General features: G+C 44.5%; 2 protein-coding genes across 8 annotated transcripts in view; one reads left to right on the top strand and one right to left on the bottom strand.

Annotated features, from left to right (window-relative positions):
• The window catches only part of GMPR (guanosine monophosphate reductase), a 44474-nt gene extending 39222 nt beyond the window's left edge, over positions 1-5252 (top strand). For 2 of the 4 annotated variants that reach the window (XM_027676099.1, XM_027676097.1), the window contains exon 9: positions 258-5252. In XM_027676099.1, coding sequence (XP_027531900.1) covers positions 258-438 — 181 coding nt within the window. In that variant the 3' untranslated portion in view covers positions 439-5252. The remainder of the gene's footprint in view (positions 1-257) is intronic. The other 2 variants (XR_003533077.1, XM_027676100.1) reach the window with 2 other exon arrangements.
• Positions 5253-5771: 519 nt separating this feature from the next.
• ATXN1 (ataxin 1) overlaps positions 5772-19975 on the bottom strand; it is a 196550-nt gene continuing 182346 nt past the window's right edge. For all 4 annotated transcript variants that reach the window (XM_027676093.1, XM_027676092.1, XM_027676095.1 and 1 more), the window contains one exon: positions 5772-14314. In XM_027676093.1, coding sequence (XP_027531894.1) covers positions 13784-14314 — 531 coding nt within the window. In that variant the 3' untranslated portion in view covers positions 5772-13783. The remainder of the gene's footprint in view (positions 14315-19975) is intronic.

Consider the following 19975-nt stretch of genomic DNA (forward strand, 5'->3'; position numbering starts at 1 on the left):
CAGATCTGTAAATAAACTCTCAGGATGTTGGAGCATCTACAAGATCTGTCTGCTGCTTGTTCCCAGTGTTGGTGATGAGTGGAGCTGAGGCATTTCAGTGCTTGAGAGCACCAAGCAGCAACAGGCAAACAAGCAGTAAAGCTGGGGGCACGTTTGTAAACTGTAGCTTGCAGAGTATTAATCTCCACATTGCTCCAGTAAACACAGTGTTGTGTTTTGCATCCAGATATAAATGCAGTAACCGATCTCTTCTCCAGGGCTTCGGAGGGCAGAACTGTGGAGGTACCATACAGAGGGGATGTGGAAAACACCATCCTGGACATCCTCGGGGGGCTGCGTTCCACCTGCACCTACGTGGGAGCTGCCAAACTCAAGGAACTGAGCAGGAGAACAACGTTTATCCGGGTCACCCAGCAGCACAGCCAGGTCTTCTCTTAGCCTAGGACTACGGGGCTGCAGAGAGGGGTGAGGGAAAGGAGCAGGAAGGGCTGCTGTTTTCCTTTGCTTTCTCCTCCATGTTGTGTTAGTGGCAAACTTTTCTCTCTCTCAGAATGACAGTGTCATAGCCATTGGAGAGGCTATGGCTGGGATTTGGAAGGGGAAGGGCATGCTATTAACACAGTGCCATTGGTTTAAAATGCAATAGCCTCATCTTTTATTGTTGTGCCTATCTTATTTTTTAATCAACATTTCTTTACCTGTTTTTCCCCCTCTGATAAATAGCTGATGAAACCTCAATTAACAAGGAATTGGCTTGTACAAACGTGGCTGTTAATGCTCACAGACATTCACACATTCCCTTTTTTAAGACTGACCTGTCAGCTACCACCACTTCTGGCAGTGCACCCTCTAAAAACTGCAGGCTAAGAGAGAAAAAGATGCAAGGAATTGCATGGAGAAATAAAAAATCACATTCTGTTAATCTTTGCTCTGCCCAAAGAGTGGGTGTTAGTAGCACAGGTGCCAGCCTGCGGAGTGTCAGAGGTGGATGAGGCCTGGCTACTGGTGGCTTCTTAATGTGATGGTAAAAATGCCAGATCTTTTTTCATTCTCAGTTCACAGGGCTAGCATTGCTATTCTTACTTAAATCTCCCTGTTCAATGGACTTGCCTCTTCAGAGAAGCTGGCACTGAATGTAGCAAACCCGTGCTGGCCCCCTGTCCCCATCTGTGGAGATCATTCAGGAGAACACTCTTCAGAGCTTGCCTGCTTTTTTGTGAGTGCAGTTACTGAATTACCTGGATTTCTGCTTTTACCTGCTCTCTGTGGACAGATTTTTAAGACATTAAAACTCGGCAACTGTAACCCACCAAGGGGGCTTTTCTTGCAGCCCTCCTTGTTTCCTTGCCTGTTCACATACATTTAGCAAAGATGTACAAATGCTGTGCTGTGCATTGCCTGTGGCCAGGTGAAAGAGGCCAGAGAGATCAAATTGACTCTTGGTCATTTGGTACCACTCCTTTGCAGTCCTTGACACCATGGAAAGCAAAAGAGCTTTTGGCAGAACAGCCTGATTGATTGCAGGACACTAGCAGGCTGAAATGGAGTTAAAGCATTTGCCCCAAAGGCAGTAATGAATGTTTAAGACTCTAGGTAACACTTCAGTCAAGTGTAATGGCCTGCTAATTAATTGATAAATCACAATGAAATTTCTTTGGAAATACATGTTGCATCCACATGAATACTACAGTATCTCGTTATGGTAAATGATGTAAAAGTGAGCACCAATGAATTAATAATGCTTGGCCACTTACCTTAAACTGCTGCTGAGATCATAATATGGCTGATGTTACTTCAGAGTCTTACTTTCCCCTCCTATAGACATCTGTGGAAAGTGGCAGGCTTCTTTTGAAAAGCAAAAAAGTGATCTGTAGAAAAAGGAATAGCAAAGAGAAACTCTAGAATTAAACTTATACGCTGGACTGCTCAAAAAGCCATAGACAAGGATTGGTACAATTGACCATGCCAAGGAGCAAATCTAGGCCACAAGCTGGTGATTTGGAACTGTGTTCTGGGCATTAGATAAAGCACAGAATATCTTCTAAATTGCCTGGTATTTTAAATGTCTTCCATTTAACATGTAGAACATACTTCTTAGTTGTGGGATGACCCCTTCCTCTGCTCTGGAGGTGGATAAGGGCCTTGATGTGAGCACAGGTTCTGCTTGTGCTGGCTTTAAGGACTGTTTGTCCTGCTCACGTATCATAAAGAAATGTGAATGCAGAAGAGAAGCAGGCCTTATGAATACAGGCCCTGAACACTCTTCCCTCCAACCTGGAAGCATCATGTTAAGAAGATGCCTGGCCTCTTTACCATAAACGCCGCCATGAGCCACACACTGCTCTTACCTGCACTAAGCCCAGAGTACAGGCAGTATGACCTCTCTGTATCAGTATGGCTGTAAGACATCACTCTTCCTTTATTGATGTGATGTAATGGGTAGAGGGTACAAAAGACAGCAGACACCTCCTTCAGGAGTGGGGTTAGACCATCACGGTACAGGCCTGACCACAGGTGGGTCTCCACACTCGTGCCTTCATATGTGGGAAGTGCAGCAGTCTGCTGGTCTCATGCCCACTCTCACTAGCGCTTTTCTACTTTTTTTAGCTACATTTCTAAGTGGATTTAAGAAATACATATGCATATAAATATATATATATATTTGTAAACATTTTTTTAAAAGATCATATGCACGCCAAACTGAGCAGGTTCATGACATGTCTTCAGAACAGTTTCTTTTCCAAAGGGCAGGTGCTGGGGGCAAGGGGAGGCTGCCTCTCCATGGGTGTGGTAGATGTGGAGCCCCTGCCCTGGGGCCACTCTTACACCTGCTTTCCTTCCCTTCCTGCACATACCTCTGATCAGTGACTAATAGGAAAGGAGAGGGATAGGCTAATTTTAAGTTGTCCCCCAAATTCTTCAGGCTATGAACAACATTGATGCCATGAATAGTGACTGATAAAGTTTTGACTTGGGGTATTTGGTTTTCTGAATAGCAGCTCTTACCATCCTTTTGATAAGCAGCACATTTTCTTTCATTTTCTTCTCTCTCCACAGTGAGCAGGAGAGAGAAAAGGGCTGCAGAATGGCTGAGCTGGTGGCATGTCTGCATGTTGCCCAATTGTATGAGTTTTGTTCAGGAATAACCCTTGACTATGTCAGCGCTCACCATTGACTCTGCACATGTCCAGCTCTCAGGCTGGAAAATGGGAAAAAAAAGTAAAAATGTGTCCTCCTTTAACACCCAGTTCTGTGCTGCAGTAGTTGCCCTTATCTTCACTTAGACCTAGGTCCTGTACCCTGCTCAAGCCCACTGCCGCTCCCACAGGGAACTGAGGCAGAGGGAGCTGGGGGCACACTATGCCTGGCAGGATGGTCCGAGCCAAGACCACGATCACTGACAAATGCCCTGTGCCATTTGTGGATCTACCTCACCTGCCCATCTAACCGGGTTCTTTGTTACTTGGTGTCCTTCTGTGGGAAATGAAATTTGTAAGCACTTAATAATGCTTAATGTTGAGTGATTCTGCATAACCAAGTCCTCTCTAACCCCACCGCCCCAAACCCATCCTGTCTAGAGGAATGCTGTGAGTGTGATAGCCTGTCCTGTTGGCCAAGGTCATACCTGCTTCCCCGAGCCAGGCAATGGTTGAGCACCCAAGAGCAGTGTTGGGGTATGGCCCACTGGCTCCACAATGATTTAGTTTAACACACCAAAGACCTACAAGCAGGGATGCTGAAAAAGGCAACATTAGATCATTAAAGCAATGCCTGCTGAGTATGTCCCTCTCTGGCATCTTGAAATATGAAGAGACCTATAACACCTCTGCTGCTCCCAGTCCTACTCTAGAGCTGCCTTGCTGCAGCATCTTTCGCAGGGTAGTCTCCTGGGAACACAACCTGGCTTACCACAACTCCCCTTGGGGAGGAAGGGCTTGGGAGGAAGGGCTTGGCACAGCAGCAGCCTTGCTCACACCTGAGTGACTGTGTAATGGCTGTGAGGAGTGTACATGTAGCCCTCCTTGTAGGTGTGGGGCCAGCTGTTAGAGAAGTGGGCCTTGAGCCAGCATCCTGACAGGTGCAAAACAAGCCACACAGGTCTCCATTCTGTGAAAGAAACACATGCCCATCTGCTCATTGGAACAGCCAGCCCCCATCGACCATGAGACAGGGGCTTTGATTGTGGCTTGGTGCAGCCTTCTTCTCCCTTAGGGCATGGTGGGGTTTGAATGTAGGATGGGAACACCCTGTAAATATGGAGTGTCGTAAGCAGGGTCAGAAGATGCCTCTGTTTGCATTTGGGGGAGCTTTTCTCATACAAAATGTGCCTGTATCTTTCTTTCAGCTAGTCAATAGTGAGGCTAGAAAGAATGGGGATAAAGAAGAAACAGCAGCTATTAGCCAAGCCCCACTGTGTCAGGACAGGGGCTGGCAGTTCTCTGTCAAGGACACAATGAGAGTTTGAAACCTTTTCTGAACCAAGCACTCCTACTTTATACCTATTGAACTCCACTCACTTGACAGACTTGCTGCTACAGCTTGCTGCCACAGCTTGCTGCCAGTGTATGTACAGTGCCTATCCATCACCTGGGGGATGGTACTGTTTAGTTGCTAATACCAGTTTTATACCAAAAATTCTTTGTTGGAGACAGGAGTGCTTTTGCAACCAGTGCCAGGTTTGGTCTTGTGATGAAGAGAAGGAAGCGGGCAAAAAGTAAAAAAAAAAGTCAAGGCCCCAAAACAGCAGTTTGCCTTCCCCAGCAGCCAGATCCAGCAGGTGGGAGAGGGCTGGCCCTTCCCCGTGGAATGGGAGCTGATGTGATGGGGACAGAGGGATCAAAGCATGTCTCCACTAGATGCTGGTACAGCTCCATACCCCTAAACAGAGCATGGACTACCCCCCTGCAGCCTTCGCTTCACTCGTGGTCACCCAGATGTTTAAGCGAGCCCTCTCCAGCATTTCTTTGACACAATGTTTACTGGTTGAAGTTTTCATACATAAATAAGTAAATCAGAGTCCAAAAGTCCTTGGCGTTGCCTGCAGTAACTGTGAAATGCTTCTGTGTAATCTCCCAAAAAGAGCTGATAAGCATTCAGTGTTCCCCTGCCCTGCTTGGCCCTGCTGGGATGGCAACAAGAGCACTGCCTCCCACCCCTCTGCTGCGACACCCACGCGTGCACTGCGCAATCATTCAAACCGTTCAGAAGTTGTAAATGGAAAGTTTTTGTTATGCAATAAAGAGCTTCACTCTGATGGTCTGCAGAGGGTTTTATGGCCATGGATGGGTGGGTACCTGCATGTTTTGGCATTGTTGTGAATAAACACTCTCAAATGCATTGCCAGGGCACAGGGTGAGGGGGGGAAATTAATAATGGCCAGTCTTCACGAACGAAGATTTTGGGAAAGGTCTTTTACCTTTCAAGCCTGCGCAATGGATTTTTTTTAGGTGAGACACAGCATGCGCTGAACTGAGCCCACCCTTTAATCCTAAGGCTCATCTGCCGGGGCCAAGCAAGCTTGGACAATGGCAGTGAGGTCCTCAGGACGCAGGTTTGTTTAGAGTGACCTTCTCATAGATGGATGGCCTCACAGGGCTAACAGGCTCCATCTGCCCGGGGGACTGGGAATCGAACCTGGGTCGCAGCGGTGAGAGTCCTGCATGCTAACCACTAGGCCACCAGGGGTCCCTGGGGGAAATTAAAGTGGGCAAATTATGTCCCTAGGAAAGCTCTCTCCCATTTAGTCATAACTCATAAAGACAAAACACACATTTGCAATTGGCACTGTTATTTTATTAGTACGAGTATACTGAAACAATAAACTTGTACTGGTATACAGACAATTTCTTTAAAACAATTTTGTTCAAATTTTGAATCAAACATTGTTTTATTATAATAATGAAATAATTTCTACCTAGAAAACCTGCAAGCACCATCAAAGAAAGGGACCATAAAATTCAATAAACAGACGCGAGTGTATCCTACAAATAGACACACCACCATTAGAAAATAGAATATGAATTCTTCCATTTTTTTTAATATTTGTTTTAAAAAAGCTAGTGCAAGTACAATATTTTACACTGGAATTACAGAGAGTATGCACGCATATGGAAAAAAGTTCTCCTGTCACAATAAAAGCTCTTATCTATGTCTGTATGCACTTAAAATCTTCTCCTCTTTTCAATAAGGTGCAAAACGTTATTCCCTCCCTATTTCTCCTTTGTACTGGCCATGTCAGCTCAATTTCTCCCCAACACAAAGCTGCAATATCCCTTTTACTGGGCCTACGTTAGGAACTACACTGGAAGTGTGATTTGCAACAACCCTCATTAGTAATACCAGACAATTAAAAAAAAAAATTACTTTAAAAACTACTGCTGTAGAATGGCTGGACCTGACTCCGGCACGGCCAAGTGCCACCACCAGCTGCTGCCGGGAGCGGTGACATAGCTAGTACAAAATGATTTTCAGTAGCTCACCCGAACTGAAAAAGGTTGGGAAATTCCCCCTCCCCCACTTTTGTAACACTGTGAAAAGAACAGTGTTCAACAAGTTAATATATTAAAAAAAAAAAAAAAAAGGAGCAAATACATACATTAGTGAGTTTCAACATTAGCTGACTGTCGTGAAGAATTGTATCTATGCCTTAACAGATTAGTAATTTTGCGAAGCATCCAGCCCAGTGGCCAGGCTGAAGACACAGACTGAGCCACTCACAGCCGCCCCTGGCCCGTTTTTCCCTCAGCTGCCCAGATCCAAACCCGATGGACTGGGACAAGAATTCTGCAGAGCGTGCTCAAAGGAGAGTACCTGGGTCCTGGATTTTTAAAGCAAATGCCAGGGTGGAATCCCCTCACCAGCAGGTGGGAAGGGGCAGAAGCAGTGCTGCCCAAAGAAGCTGGTGGTCCCAACCCAGCTCCACCCTGGCTGACGATCTGGGCCCTGAAGTTTCTGCCCATCAGCAATCCCACAGTACATCAACGACAGCTTCAACGAGTGACTTGCACTCGCTGCAAACAACACTTCCAATGCATACCTACTGCGTGGTCAAGGGAAAGGGCACAGGAGCTTTAACTGCTCAAAATAGAAACTAACAGAAAATTAACAACCTTGGATGAAGCCTCCATAAAATCCTCAGTGGAAGACTTGAGTCCTTTCATCTAACAACAAGAAAAAAACTACAGAAACCTTAGAGACTGTTATTGTATAAATATTACCTGTTGGCTGAATGCACTTCACTGTAACATAGCTGGGCCTGGTTTCTGAGCACCCAGCAGTCACTTGTACAGGGCGAGCATTTCTCCCCCTTGTGCCTGCGGGAGCTGAAGCTTGGGTTACCTCCGGGGAGGGGGACGGGAGCAGCCTGAAACTTTGCCCACTCCGCCCTGCCACCGGCTCCCAGATACCCAGCTCATTCTTTGGACAGGAAAAGGACCCCCTCCTCAGAAACTGCTTCAGGATCCTTTCCTTTTGGCTTCTGAAAAACATCAGTCTTGCCATCAGTCAAGACCATCACTGGAAACATGCTCTGTGTGACCAACTGCTCCCAGTGGCTCTGACAGCAGTGGTGGGGGAGAGGGGCAGTGACAGGGGCTGGAAGGCCAGGTCGCCTCAGGTACCACTCTGCTGCTAGCGCTGGGCTAGGATCCCTTGTTACAAGCACTTCTTGTTCAGGGTTATACTCTTTGGATTTCATCTGGAACAGGAAGTGCTGAAAAAAACATGGAACAGCATCCCCAGAAAGAGGAAAAAAATGGGACCAAAAGGCTCCAGGTGGAAACTACACAGCTCGTGCTCAGCCAGCAACAGTTCTCCACCCAAGGGTTGGCCTGGCCATGCCTGCCACGGGCACAGCCAAGGCCTCCCTCAAAACCAGCCTTGACCTCTGGGCTGCCAAGGGCTCCCTTGGCACAGGTGGAAGAGACTTAAAGCCAAAATACAACTGGAGATTGAGACTCTAGTTTTGCACAGTAGCCACCCTTTGAAGTGCCTGGTAGCTGCACTCAAGAATTGCTGCTCCAAGGTGTATTTTCAGCACAGGAATAAACAGTGTGAAGCATTGACTCCATTCCCCAGAAATGGGACCCATGTAATACGAACAGAAAATCAAGCACAGTTGTTCTTTAAGAGCCTTTGAAGTAATAATTCTTCCTGGCCAGAGCCAATACAAATCAGATCATCTAGACATGACATTTGCTATATACAAAAAACATGTAACTTTCAACCTTTCTCTGCTTTTGTATTTAAAAACTTTTTTTTTTTACAAACAAGGTATGAAACTCACTGTTCAAACAGAGCCATCTCTTTTTCAAACACTGAATGAATCACTCCAACATTCATTTTTCTTTTGTGCAATTTTTTAAAACATTACCTGTACTCCTCAATGTGAGTGCTTCAAAAAAAGTTTCTATTTTTAATAAGCTTCTCAAATTAGGTTTACATCAAAAAATATTCCCACAAGGTATAGTGCTACAAGAAAAGATCCTATCAGTAAAGGTAACACATCTGAAGCGAGGTCGTCTATGTAAAAGAAATTGAACTCTGGAGTAGAGGTGTGCAACGTGTTTGGAATTTCCCTATGGACACAAAGCAAGGCTGTCCTCAGGACAGGGAATCAAGTGGACATGTAGGCATACACATAAAAAAAATGCACACATACTCTATTTGTGTGCAGAGAAACACTTCTGCCTGGGGGTGTGTGTGCATGTATGCATATCTGCATCAATAAATTCTCATTTTGCTTTGTATTACAGGATTTGGGGGAGCGGGAGGGTTGAACAAACCAGAGGAAAGCAAATTACTGCCTCCACTCCGGTGGTGCATTCCCCTTGCTTTTCACATCAGCACTGGCCAGAGCCCCTAGTGGACTCTGCTGCTACCTGTGATGATGGGGAGGGAAGAAATGGAAACTGTTTGTACAAGTGCATGCCCCATTTTGCCATTTGTAGAGTTTCTGGGACAGCAGAAGTGTTTCAACAGGCCAAATCCCCTCCACCCGCCCGCGGCTTCCGCCCTGGTGAACCCCGAGATTTTTCCAGCTGCCTGATTAAGGTCAGGATCTGGCCCTGACTGAATCACACTTCAATTTCACAAAGATTTATACATCTGCTTTACAGCAAGTCCTGAGCAGCCTTCACTGGCCAGCCCAGACCTCCCACGGGCACATGTATAAGTGTTTGCAGAACTGGGTCCCAGGTCACGCAGAGCATTGCGCCAAGAGCCCCCTTCTTTGAAATAACACTATTAGTGTTTAAAAATATTGACGATACAGGCTTTTTTTTCCTTTTTTTTAGCAGTTGCAAGAATTAAGAGAATTTCAGCATTTCCTTTTTACTACTGGCAACACACTGTAAAGTGATATAAATCTCTAGAGAGAGTGTATTTTCATGATAACCAACAGCTACAGTTCGTGCTGAGCCTGCTGCTTTTGTATTGCAATCTAAGTGAAATCTACAAAGTTTAAACCATGAGATGAAGGAAATCCAAACTTGTCTGTAACATTGTACATCCCTACTCCGGAGCAGTAAAAGTGCTGCTTCTGGTCACATCAGTGTACCACACATACGCCAGCCCCATCCCTGAGTAAAAGGTGTGAAAAGTTTCTAAATGTTCCTTGATTGAAGGGAAACAAGAGTAGTGATGTCACTTCCCCATGCCGAGAAAATGACAGGAACGACAGGTTGAACGAAGCGACAGTGGGACGAAGGAATTAAAGGAATGAAAAAAGGAACATGTGTCCCTCCCCTCCTCCCAACGTCTGTGTCTTCGAGGGAAAGCAAGCCTGAGGGCAACATACAAAATGGTAAAACAGGTCAACAGCGACTCCAATTCGGGTCTTGACCAGAGGACTTGAGGTAAGTGACATCAAACTCAAATTCCCCATGATGTGGCCCAGACAAACTGAAACAATGCCTAAGTTAAACGCTATAAGGAACAGTCACTTTATATATATAGATATATAGATAGATAGATTAGATAGATAGATAAGACAGATAGATAATTTTTTTAGAAATCCCTATAAAGAGGTTCTTGTTTTATTTTTCTTTGCCCTGACTAATTTCTTGGTGATTGTATGCGTTTTGTTGTAAACTAAACAGGCCTGCTACAAAAAGATAGAAAAAACAGACAAAAAGAAAACTACTGTTAGTTACTATTGCAAAGTGGCTGCCACGCAGAAGCAGAGGCTGAGCTTCCTCCTTCGGCTTCCCCTCAGCATTCCTTTGCTTGCCGGTGGTATTTTGCAGTTGCCCCAAGGATCGATGGCACTTCCTGGGCCTGCAGACTTGGTGCAAAGGATGCTCAGTGCCGGAGGGAGAGGCAAAGCCCCGCCTTGCAAAGAACTTGGGCCCCAGGAGGACTTTTCTCTCCCTGGTGGGAGCCAGCTCTTTTCTGCGTGTTGTCCAGGCGGAGGGCGGCACTCGGCCATATGGTTTAGTGCTACTCTCTGCCTGGATGTCATGTAGACATGAATACATCTTTTTTTTTTACTTTTTTTTTCTTCCTGGATCTTTTTAAACATCAAACACAGAAAGGGTTTGTGTTTCTTGGGGCAAGGGATCTTTTACCCTTAGTATGTTTAGGGGTTTTTTTTGAGGGGGGAGGACAGGAGTTATTAATAGGAAAAAAAAAAGGTAGAAAAAGAATTCAAAAGAGAAGAAAAACAGGGGAAATCAGAAGTTGATATGAGATCTAGCTAACACCACACGGGTGAGTCTAAGTTGGCACGTAAAGTATTGCACATCCTAAAAAGCCAAAGCATGGAAAGGGACAATTGTTTGGAAAGAACCAGTTATTTCAGAATTCCTCAGTCTGAAATACAAGCACAGAACTAATACATTCCTATTGCTCCAAATGTATTTATTATTTTTTTTTTTAGTGTTAGTTGAATAGATCCAGTCAGTTTAATAGCCCCTGCTTCCTTATTAAACACAAATGTGTATGCGTATGGTTTTCTTGAGATTTCTTTTTTTCCAAGTACACGTGAAGTACAGAAATAGTGGTACAACTGTGAACTAAAATCTGTAATTCTTTTTCTTCCTTTACCACCAAAGCTTAAAAACAAAACAGGAAACAAAACGAAACAATAAATTGCAAGTGCCCTGAGCAGAGTATATGGAAGATTAAGCAACTTCTCTGAGCAGAAACATTAACAAATAAGCACTAAACTAAGCTGTGTGATTGTGAGAAGAAACCCACTCAGCTATTTGGTAGCCTGCCGAGAGGTTAATAAAATTCAAGGAAATTCAAAAAACATTTCAAGCTATTTTAAAAGTATTTCAACTTTTTGGTGCACCCCAGAATATGGTATAAAAACAATTAGGTCTGGTGTGAGCTAAATTTCAAGTAACAAGTAACAAGAGTCAAAGCTGGGGTTTGGGGTTAACATTTCTTCTCTTAAAGAAAAGCACTGTATTTTAGGGGAGAGGGAAAACAAGATTTTAAATAATTTTTTTTCAGTTTAGGTTACTGCACTTTTATTTCCTTTTCTCCCTATGAGTACAGCTTCTTCAAAACTACCTGAAGGATGCGAACTCGCCAACCAAAAACGACGACACAAATGCTTGCTCACGGAGGGCCCAAGCGCAATCCCAGTGAAATCAACGGGATCTTTCTAGAGGCAGCAACAGGCTTTAGCGCTCAGCCCCAATGTACTTCATACTTGCACCTCCCCGAGGTTCGTGCAGGAGGTTGGGTGCACAGCACCTCAAAGGATCCGGCCCTACCTGGGGAAAGAAAAGACTGAACAGCATGAATCCCCCCCTCCTACTTGGTTTGTACCAAACTCTTGAAATGTCGCCTTTCCAATGGAAAATGATGCAATTAAAATAACAAATAATAATAAAATAACAATAGGTTTGTTTTCAAAACAAACAAACACCTTGCTTACTTATAGAAATGTTTTTTTGTGGAAAACTCTCTCAGCAAGTCTGAAGAAAAATTCTCAGAGGTGTCCCGGTAGGACCTGGTTCTGTGTGGCAGATACGGTAGAAAGATCAAAAATGAACTCTGAAAGGAACATAACCCTATGAAATGGCCTAGAGCGTAGGCAGGTTAGTGAGTAATTGCTACATTTGTTTATGCTCTTTCAGACCCCCCCCTCCCCACAACATTATTAGGTAAAAACTGCAGGAATACCACACAAATGATAAACTCAAGATGTGCAAATTGCAAGATTCTTTAAAGTCCATCTTTTTCAAAAACACTGGACAATGATTTTTTTTCCTCTTTCCTTTTTCCTTTCTCTTATTTTTTTTTTATTATGTCAGCTCGCATATGCCTTTAACTCTTTCTCAAGCATTAAAGTTTAAAAAGTGCCTCCTATTAAGTAGTCCTTTGTGGACAATGACTGTCACATACTAATTCAATAATTCACATTCATCCCTTTGAAACCACATTAAAACTTTCAGCATCTTGCCTGTGAGAAAACTTTACATAGTTGCATGTAGTTACAGTGTTGAAGAGATTTGTTTGTTTGTTGTCGTTGCTTTCCGAGCAGATTAAAGTGATATACAGTACATACTGAGTGTTAGACCAGGATGCTCAGCAATAAAGTGTGAACAGCATTTTAAGTGCTTAAAGACATTCTAGGTTCATCTTCAACAGCGGATTCCTGTGTCACACCGCAATTTGAAAAAAGTGGCACCAGTCGTCCATAACCATGAACTAAAACCAGTACTAGAGTTAAAGACAAAGATTCGCAACCTAACTGCAAATGATGGATGCCTGTGATCTCAAAGGGGCAGTATGCGTCTACCTTGTGGAAGCAAATGTCAATGGCGTAACCCGGTCGATTTGTCTAACACTGCACAGAAACAGGAGTGAGCCTGAGCCAGGCACATCCACAGAGCCAGAGGCCTCCTCGTGCACACCCACGCACACCCACGACACACGCACGCACCCACCCACCACCCCCACCACCATGAAGGAAAAACTTGCAGGGCGACCGGTGCAAGAGTCCGTACAGCCTCCCCGTCTGCTGACTCTGGGCAATGGAACTGCACTAGCAAGCAGAAAGGAAATGTGGTGTGGCAGTTGCTTCAGGAATAAAAATCAGTGCAGTCAGACCCCATGGGGGGAAAAATATATATATACATATACACACACACAAATATATATATATATATATATATAGTAGAGCCTTGAGTAAGAGTTGGCTTGTTGTTGAAAACATCAGAGACTGTCCAATCCTTTTCAGTAACACCCATGGGTTGTGTTCACCACCTGGGGTGAGGAAACCTCTTCACCAACCCTCCATAGAGCGGCTGTCTCGCCTCGAGGTTAGCATGCACCCACACCCACACATACACACACGCACGCATGCACCCCACGTGTGACATACACCTCTGCTACAGTTCCCTTCTCCTCACCTCCCACCCCCCCCAAAAAGACTAGAACAGGAACCAAAACAACAAAACAAACAAACAAAAAAAAACGAAACACAAAAAAACAGCGACAAAAAGAAAACAAAATCACAGCTGGACCCTGTCCTACACGAGGTGTTAGAAAACAGGAGCCATGACAACACATTCATTTCTACTAAGGATGTGTGAAGCAGATACTGCCCCTTCTGTAGCTTTCGATAAACCTAGTCACTGACAAACACTTGTGGAAAAACATATGCACCAGTCTCCTGCATAATACCAGCTGCAACTATAACAACAAGGTTATAACATAAACCTAAAATAAGATGATAACATGTAAATACTGGGTTATTTAGTCTACAGTACAGTAATCTGGATAAAAATGACAAGGGATAGCCTAATTTCCTTTCCCCAAACAACTTTTACTTCCCTACGTTGGATCGACCTTCAATGCAAATCTTAACCTCCTGAGGAATAAAAGAAGGCTTGGGAAGAGTCAAAGGTGGCTCCTCTTCTGATTTCTCTAGTTTTCGTGTTTCGGGGGCTGACCACCTCCTCTTCCTCGTTGCCGGGGGCTTGCTGGGTTCTGTTTTGGTGAGCAAAGGTGCTGCAGGCAATCCTATTTTGTCCGGAAACTTCAGTTCACCATTCTCAGCTAACATCTGTGCGCTTCCCTGATTAATCCCGTTTTCCTGCTCCGCATACCTGTGTCTACTTCCAGCTAGACTGTCATTCTTTGAATGCTTCAGCAAGATACTAGCTGAGTCCATGGGCTGGCCCTTTTTAATAGAGCCATTCTTCAGGTTCTTGAGCGTGAGCGATATGCAGACGTCCCCCACCGAGAGTTTGGAGCATGGCAAATCAAAGAGCTGGCTGGTTCTCTCAGGGCAGCAGGATGACCAGCCTTGTCCAAATACAAAAAAAGGGTATTCTACCAAGACTTCCACGCTGACCTGCAGAAAAAGAGGGGACAACAGAGGGAGACAGAGGGAGAGAGAGGGGAAAGCGTGAGATCAACCTATGTGCCCTCACACATGTGCACAGCGGGCAGCGCTTGCCACAGGGGAGAGGGATAAAGCTGGAATTGCAAAGGTGCTGTTCAGTTTCTCCAAAATCAGTACATTGGCCACCAGACTTCAGGCCTGTCCTTGTCACACGAGTGTTAATGGTTTCTCTGAGCTCAGCGTTTCTTAACACGAGACCTCAGTGGGAATCAAGCTTTACATTTATCCAGACACTCAGAGAGGTGTAAGAGGCAAAACAGCTTTGGTGTCTGGCAAACTGTTCCCCACCATCCCTTTGTGGTACCTAGAGCCTGTAATCCAAATCTAAAGGTCCTTTCCAACCAGAGGATGGCTCAAGGGAAGCTTTTAGTTCTGACACATGATTTCCTAAATGATCACGGGAGTTTCATCCTCACCTCTGCCCGAGAAAGCATACACTTACCAGTGTGAAATAGCTGAAGACACGCTGAGTTCCAGGGGAAGGCTGTGAGTATGGACAGAGTTGTAGCCATAAGAGCAGCCAGCGTGAACCTGCCTTCCCTGAGCAGTCCTGCTACCAGTCCAGTTTCTTCCCTTCTCACATCTGGTCTTCCACTCTGCAGCTGAGTTCACCTTCTGCACTCCCTCAGGGAGAGGATCATCTCTCCTCCTCCTCCAGTTCCTGCACTGTGTCTCCTTTTCTGCACTGTGTCCCCTTTTCCCCACTTTAAAAAACACATCCAGTTAGGAATCCTATCTAACCATCTTACAAGGAGCTGCCATAGCCAAAACAGACCAACAACAGGTGCCTACTCCTCCCTGACCTTGCAAGTGTTGGGCTTTGAGGTCCCAATGTGATAAAACACCTAAATACTGACTTATCTTTGCATATGGCAGCAGTCCAGCACTCACGTGTGTGTGGTGCTGCATCTATAGGCTCAAACACTTGATGTGGGCTCATGTGATTCACAACCCACAGGGCTGAACCCACACCCTCAGCACACCACAAAGAGGGCAGGAAATTCTGACTAATACTTCTTTAAAATTTGGCACATTTTTAACTGCTGTGTGTAACCAATGAGGTCTGCAACCGTAAGAGGGTGGCTTATGCTGACAACAGATATCCCCTGCTCTGCTCCCAAGGGCCTCATGTCCTCTGGAGCTCTTCTCAGGCATGGGGGCAGGATGCCACTTGGATTCTATAACTCTTATTTGGTAGGGGCAAAAGGGCAGAAAAACACCTGAATACCCCATCTCTGAGCCATTCAGGAGGCGTGTAGTATACCAGCTGCCTGGAGACCCTTCCCTCTCCAGGATCGTGGACTCACTTGAAAGGAACATCACACAAGGCTTGTGAAACCACCTCTTACCTTTGGAAACGAGTAATGCTGTCACACCCAGCATGGTTTTGTATCTTTAAAATTACTTTAAAAATACTTTTTAACACTAAGGAATAGAAGCAGCTGGAGATGCACACTGCACTCCAGTGTCCCAACACATCTGTTCATAATATTAAGTGTGAACCTTGGGATGAAGTTGCATGGCCTGTCTCACAGAAGAGGTTGGACTCTGACAGTACATCACCCAGCAGCCCTGCCACTTCCCTGCTAGTGCTGCTACCCTCGGAGGTGCCCTCCAAGCAGGGCCTGAGGTAGGCCCCCTCACAGCCCACCAGCTCCACAGCCCTTTTGGGGAGGAGATCTTGATCAGGGATGTCCTACAGCTCAGAGACAGAGGCTGCAGAACTAGGAAATCAATGATTCCCATTGGATGTTGATGGTGCCTTTGACTGGTTAAGCCCATGCCAAGCATGCACCAGCAGCCAACTGCAGTTTATGAGATGGTTGATTCTGTTGGAAAAAACCTTATCAAGTCTATAAATATATGCTATGTACTTCTGCAACTAGGCCAACAAACAACAGTGCATCTATTATCCTACCACTCCACCTGCCCAAAATAGTAAGCCACTGTAGAAGGAATTTCAAAAGGAGCAGTTCAGAGGTCTAAGATTCCCCACACTGCATCAAATTTAAGCATATTAAACCTTTTCTGACCAGACCTGTTTGACAACAACCAGCTATGCACGTGGCAACAGTGAAAAGAGACCTGACTATAGGCCTGGTTTAAACTCTGAATTATGGAGAAATTGGGAGAGGTAACTCTGAAAGCCCCATCTCTTTGTAATGCTGGATAGAAACACTTGAGCACCAGGATTTGCAGAAATATTTGGCCAGAGTTTGGGATCCTATTTCATATATATGCATCTCAGTCTGGCCGGGGTCTAACTTGGAGAAGTAGCAAGTATCCAGCATCTCACATGGACTTAAATGGAAACTTCTGTCTGCAAAAGAGCTGTAGGCTTTTCTCCAGGTATGGATTATCTGGTGGACACAGCTTTCTCCTTTATATTGCTATTTCTCTCCTCTTTCTTTCTTCCTTCCCTCCTACCTGCTGCATTGTTTTTTCTTCCTTTTTCTACTTTCCTGTCCTTGTTAAAAGCTATTTGTATCTGTGGCAATCATACATGCTTGTGTGCATCACCCTCACCAACACACAAGTTCCTCTTGATGTTCCTCATCGACACCCAAGTTCCTCTTGATGTTCCTCATCGACATCCTCTTGATGTGAACACACTTCCACCGCACTGTAACACCATGCTTTGGGGTTTTTTTAATGTAACATCCAAAACACTTGCCTGAACTGTCAATCACTGAAACAAATGCCAGAATTGGTGGTGATCATGAATAATACAAAAAAATAAAAATGGTGAAATGCCAGAATCTTCATGATCTGGTCACGGTGTGCATGTACCACGACTCATTTGAAATGAGCTCCCTCATGGATTATCAAGTCCTGTTTTATCTGGCTGCTTCTGGATTCAGCTAATGAGGGATTTGAGGTAACCATTCTCTACAAGCTATACTAGTCAAAGACCTTTTAAGTGTGACATTTCAGTAAAAACACCCCCACATAATTTTTTTTCTGACCACTGCATTAAAACACAAAAAATTAATTTTAAAAGCTTCCTTCCCCAGTATCTTGTCATGGTTATTGCAGGAGAGAAAGAAATTGGAACTTGTTTACCCACTACTAAGATGATAAAGCAAGAAACCAACACGTTGGTCTTTCTTGAAGTACACTGACACTCTACTGCAAGCTACATTTATATTTCTAGTTTTTAACACTGACTAGTGAAAACACCTAAAACTCTTCTACAGCAGCCACTGAATATCTGAAACTTTCTATAACCTTTTATGATTTTATTTCTCAGCCAAACTCAGTAGACAAGGCAGGCAATTCAGACAGCTAGGAGCTGTAACATCTAATGCCCAGAAAATACCCCTCCCATCATTTAGAAACACCAACAACTTTAGTCTTGGGCCTCACTGATGCAATCAAAATAACAAGCACTAAAGCAAAAGGTGCCTAATGAAAGTGTTTCGTGTGAACTGTATTTTAATAAATGTAAACATACATTTTCCAATTAAGTGTTTTTCTCCATAATATTATTAAAATGTGATGAAACTAGGAGTGGCAGGTTGGAAACAAAGAGAAGGAAGCAATTCTGGAAACAATGTGCAATTAAGCAGCAGAGCTCTCTGCTGAAGGCTTTGCTGCGGGTGCTGAAAGACTCCTTGGGCCCAAAAAACAGCTGGCAGTTCCATGGAATAGAAGCTCTCCTTCTCATAGAGAGAAGTCTCTGCAGTGCCATGCTCCCACATGGCCTCCCCTATTCAGAAACTGTGGGACTGCTAATGTTCTCCCCATCCCCAAAAAAACTTCCACTGCCTTCACAAGAGTGGATTTCCTGTGAGAGATTTATGGGGCTGTGGGCAGCACCTCGTGCCACAGGAACCACTCGCCACGACACCTGGTCCGACTGAGCATCCCCCCAGAGCTGCACCTAGCTCTGCTTCAGTACACTGCTACTGTAACAAAGGCAGTCAGGGCTTCAGTGTTGTGGGCTACTGCTCTCCACAGTCACGCAATCCCATCATTTCTCAAGAGAAGCCACCTCTTGCCCAGAAGGCCATGGGCTGTCAACTTTATCACATGAGCTTTATCATCTGCTGCACTCCCAGAATTCAGTAACATGCATCTGAAGACAGACCACAGCCACTCCATCACTTGGAGACACAAGGACTTACTGTCCCATGACCAGGGGACACAGAGATCACATGATGGGAAGGCTGGGAAAGATCTCCATCTGCACCAGAAAACTGAGTCAACATCTCTCTTTCTGCGTCTGTTACAGTGCCAAAGATAATGAAAAAGAGAGCTCAAAGAAAAAGTAGTTGGTTTGTGGGCATGTGGGTATGTAAGGGGATAACTAACAGTTACACGACAGTCTAAAAAAATGTACACTAAAGTAAACTAGACTAGTTAGAGCTACTTACTACATGCTCTAATAGGAGTTTTTGATCTCTAGAGGTTATGATTCTGGTTTTTTTTAAAAAAGGAAAATTAAGAACTGCATGTTCATATTTTCGTTTTAGACTATATTTCAGGAATGATTAGGAACTGAAATGCAGCATTTCAGAGAACTTATTTTTCATTGCTTGTGTGTTTTGACCTTAATATCAATGGGGGTGAATTACCAGCTTCTGCTTGCTCCTGGCAGCCAAAGAAAGGACAGGTAATAATGATGAAAGTCTTATTACAATAATAATATGTGGAATTGCAAAGAGATGTAGATCCACCGGTCTTCTCTTTTAGGCAGTTTAAATGCAGAGGACTAACAGCTGAACTTTAGGTTCTGGCCAGCTGATACTTACTTGACTTCTTCCTGATCCAGAGCCGGGATGCTGTGAAATGGAAACCTAGCATCCCTCCAGTTAGGGCCAGTTAGTTCAGTTATTAAGGCCTTTAGGTGGGTTAATTTTCCTCTAGGTTTTCATACCCGGGAAAGGGTTGGATTGGAGGACTGGGAAAGGAGGGAGGATGACCTCTTTCTGCCTCAGTGCCGTGCTGGGCAGGGGCAGCTGCGGGCTTGCACTGATACCATACAACAGCACCTGCATGGTGCCTCCCTGTTTACATTACAGTTGTATATGCTCAGCTGAAAATAACCTCCTACCTCTGTCCTTCAATTGGTGAGAAAATTAGCTAATGTTTGCTCAGAGTCTGAAAATACGGATTCATCAATATTATAATGACTTCCCAGAGATCCCTGGGAGGAGTAAGTGAGCCAAAGCTAATGATAACAACGCTATTTTTGTATGGCACTTACTCTTTACAATTTACACTCCCTTGATAATACCACTTGAAAAGCTCTCTTCTTCCAAAAGCATGTATGCAACTGAAACTTAATTGTAATAAAATACTTTGTGAAGCTACACTACACATGCAGATATATCTCCCTAGCACTCCAGAGTCAAGACGTATATTCAGTGCAGCAGCACCACAGTGCCACTGCTCAGAGCAGCGTGACTAAATACTGTTCTTTCAGTGAGCAGACTAAGCCTTCTTCACTCAAGGCAATTTTCTATGAGTAATGACTGCTGCACACCTGCAAATAAGTCTGAATGCTTTCACAGAGCCACAGCAGGCTGAGGGTGAGGTCGCAGAGACTTCAAGCACATAGAAACTCTCTCTCTCTCTCTCTCTCTCTCTCTCTCTCTCTCTCTCTCT

Source organism: Neopelma chrysocephalum, unplaced genomic scaffold (genome assembly GCF_003984885.1).
Source record: "Neopelma chrysocephalum unplaced genomic scaffold, ASM398488v2 Primary Assembly neopelma1_26, whole genome shotgun sequence".
NCBI lineage: Eukaryota > Metazoa > Chordata > Aves > Passeriformes > Pipridae > Neopelma > Neopelma chrysocephalum.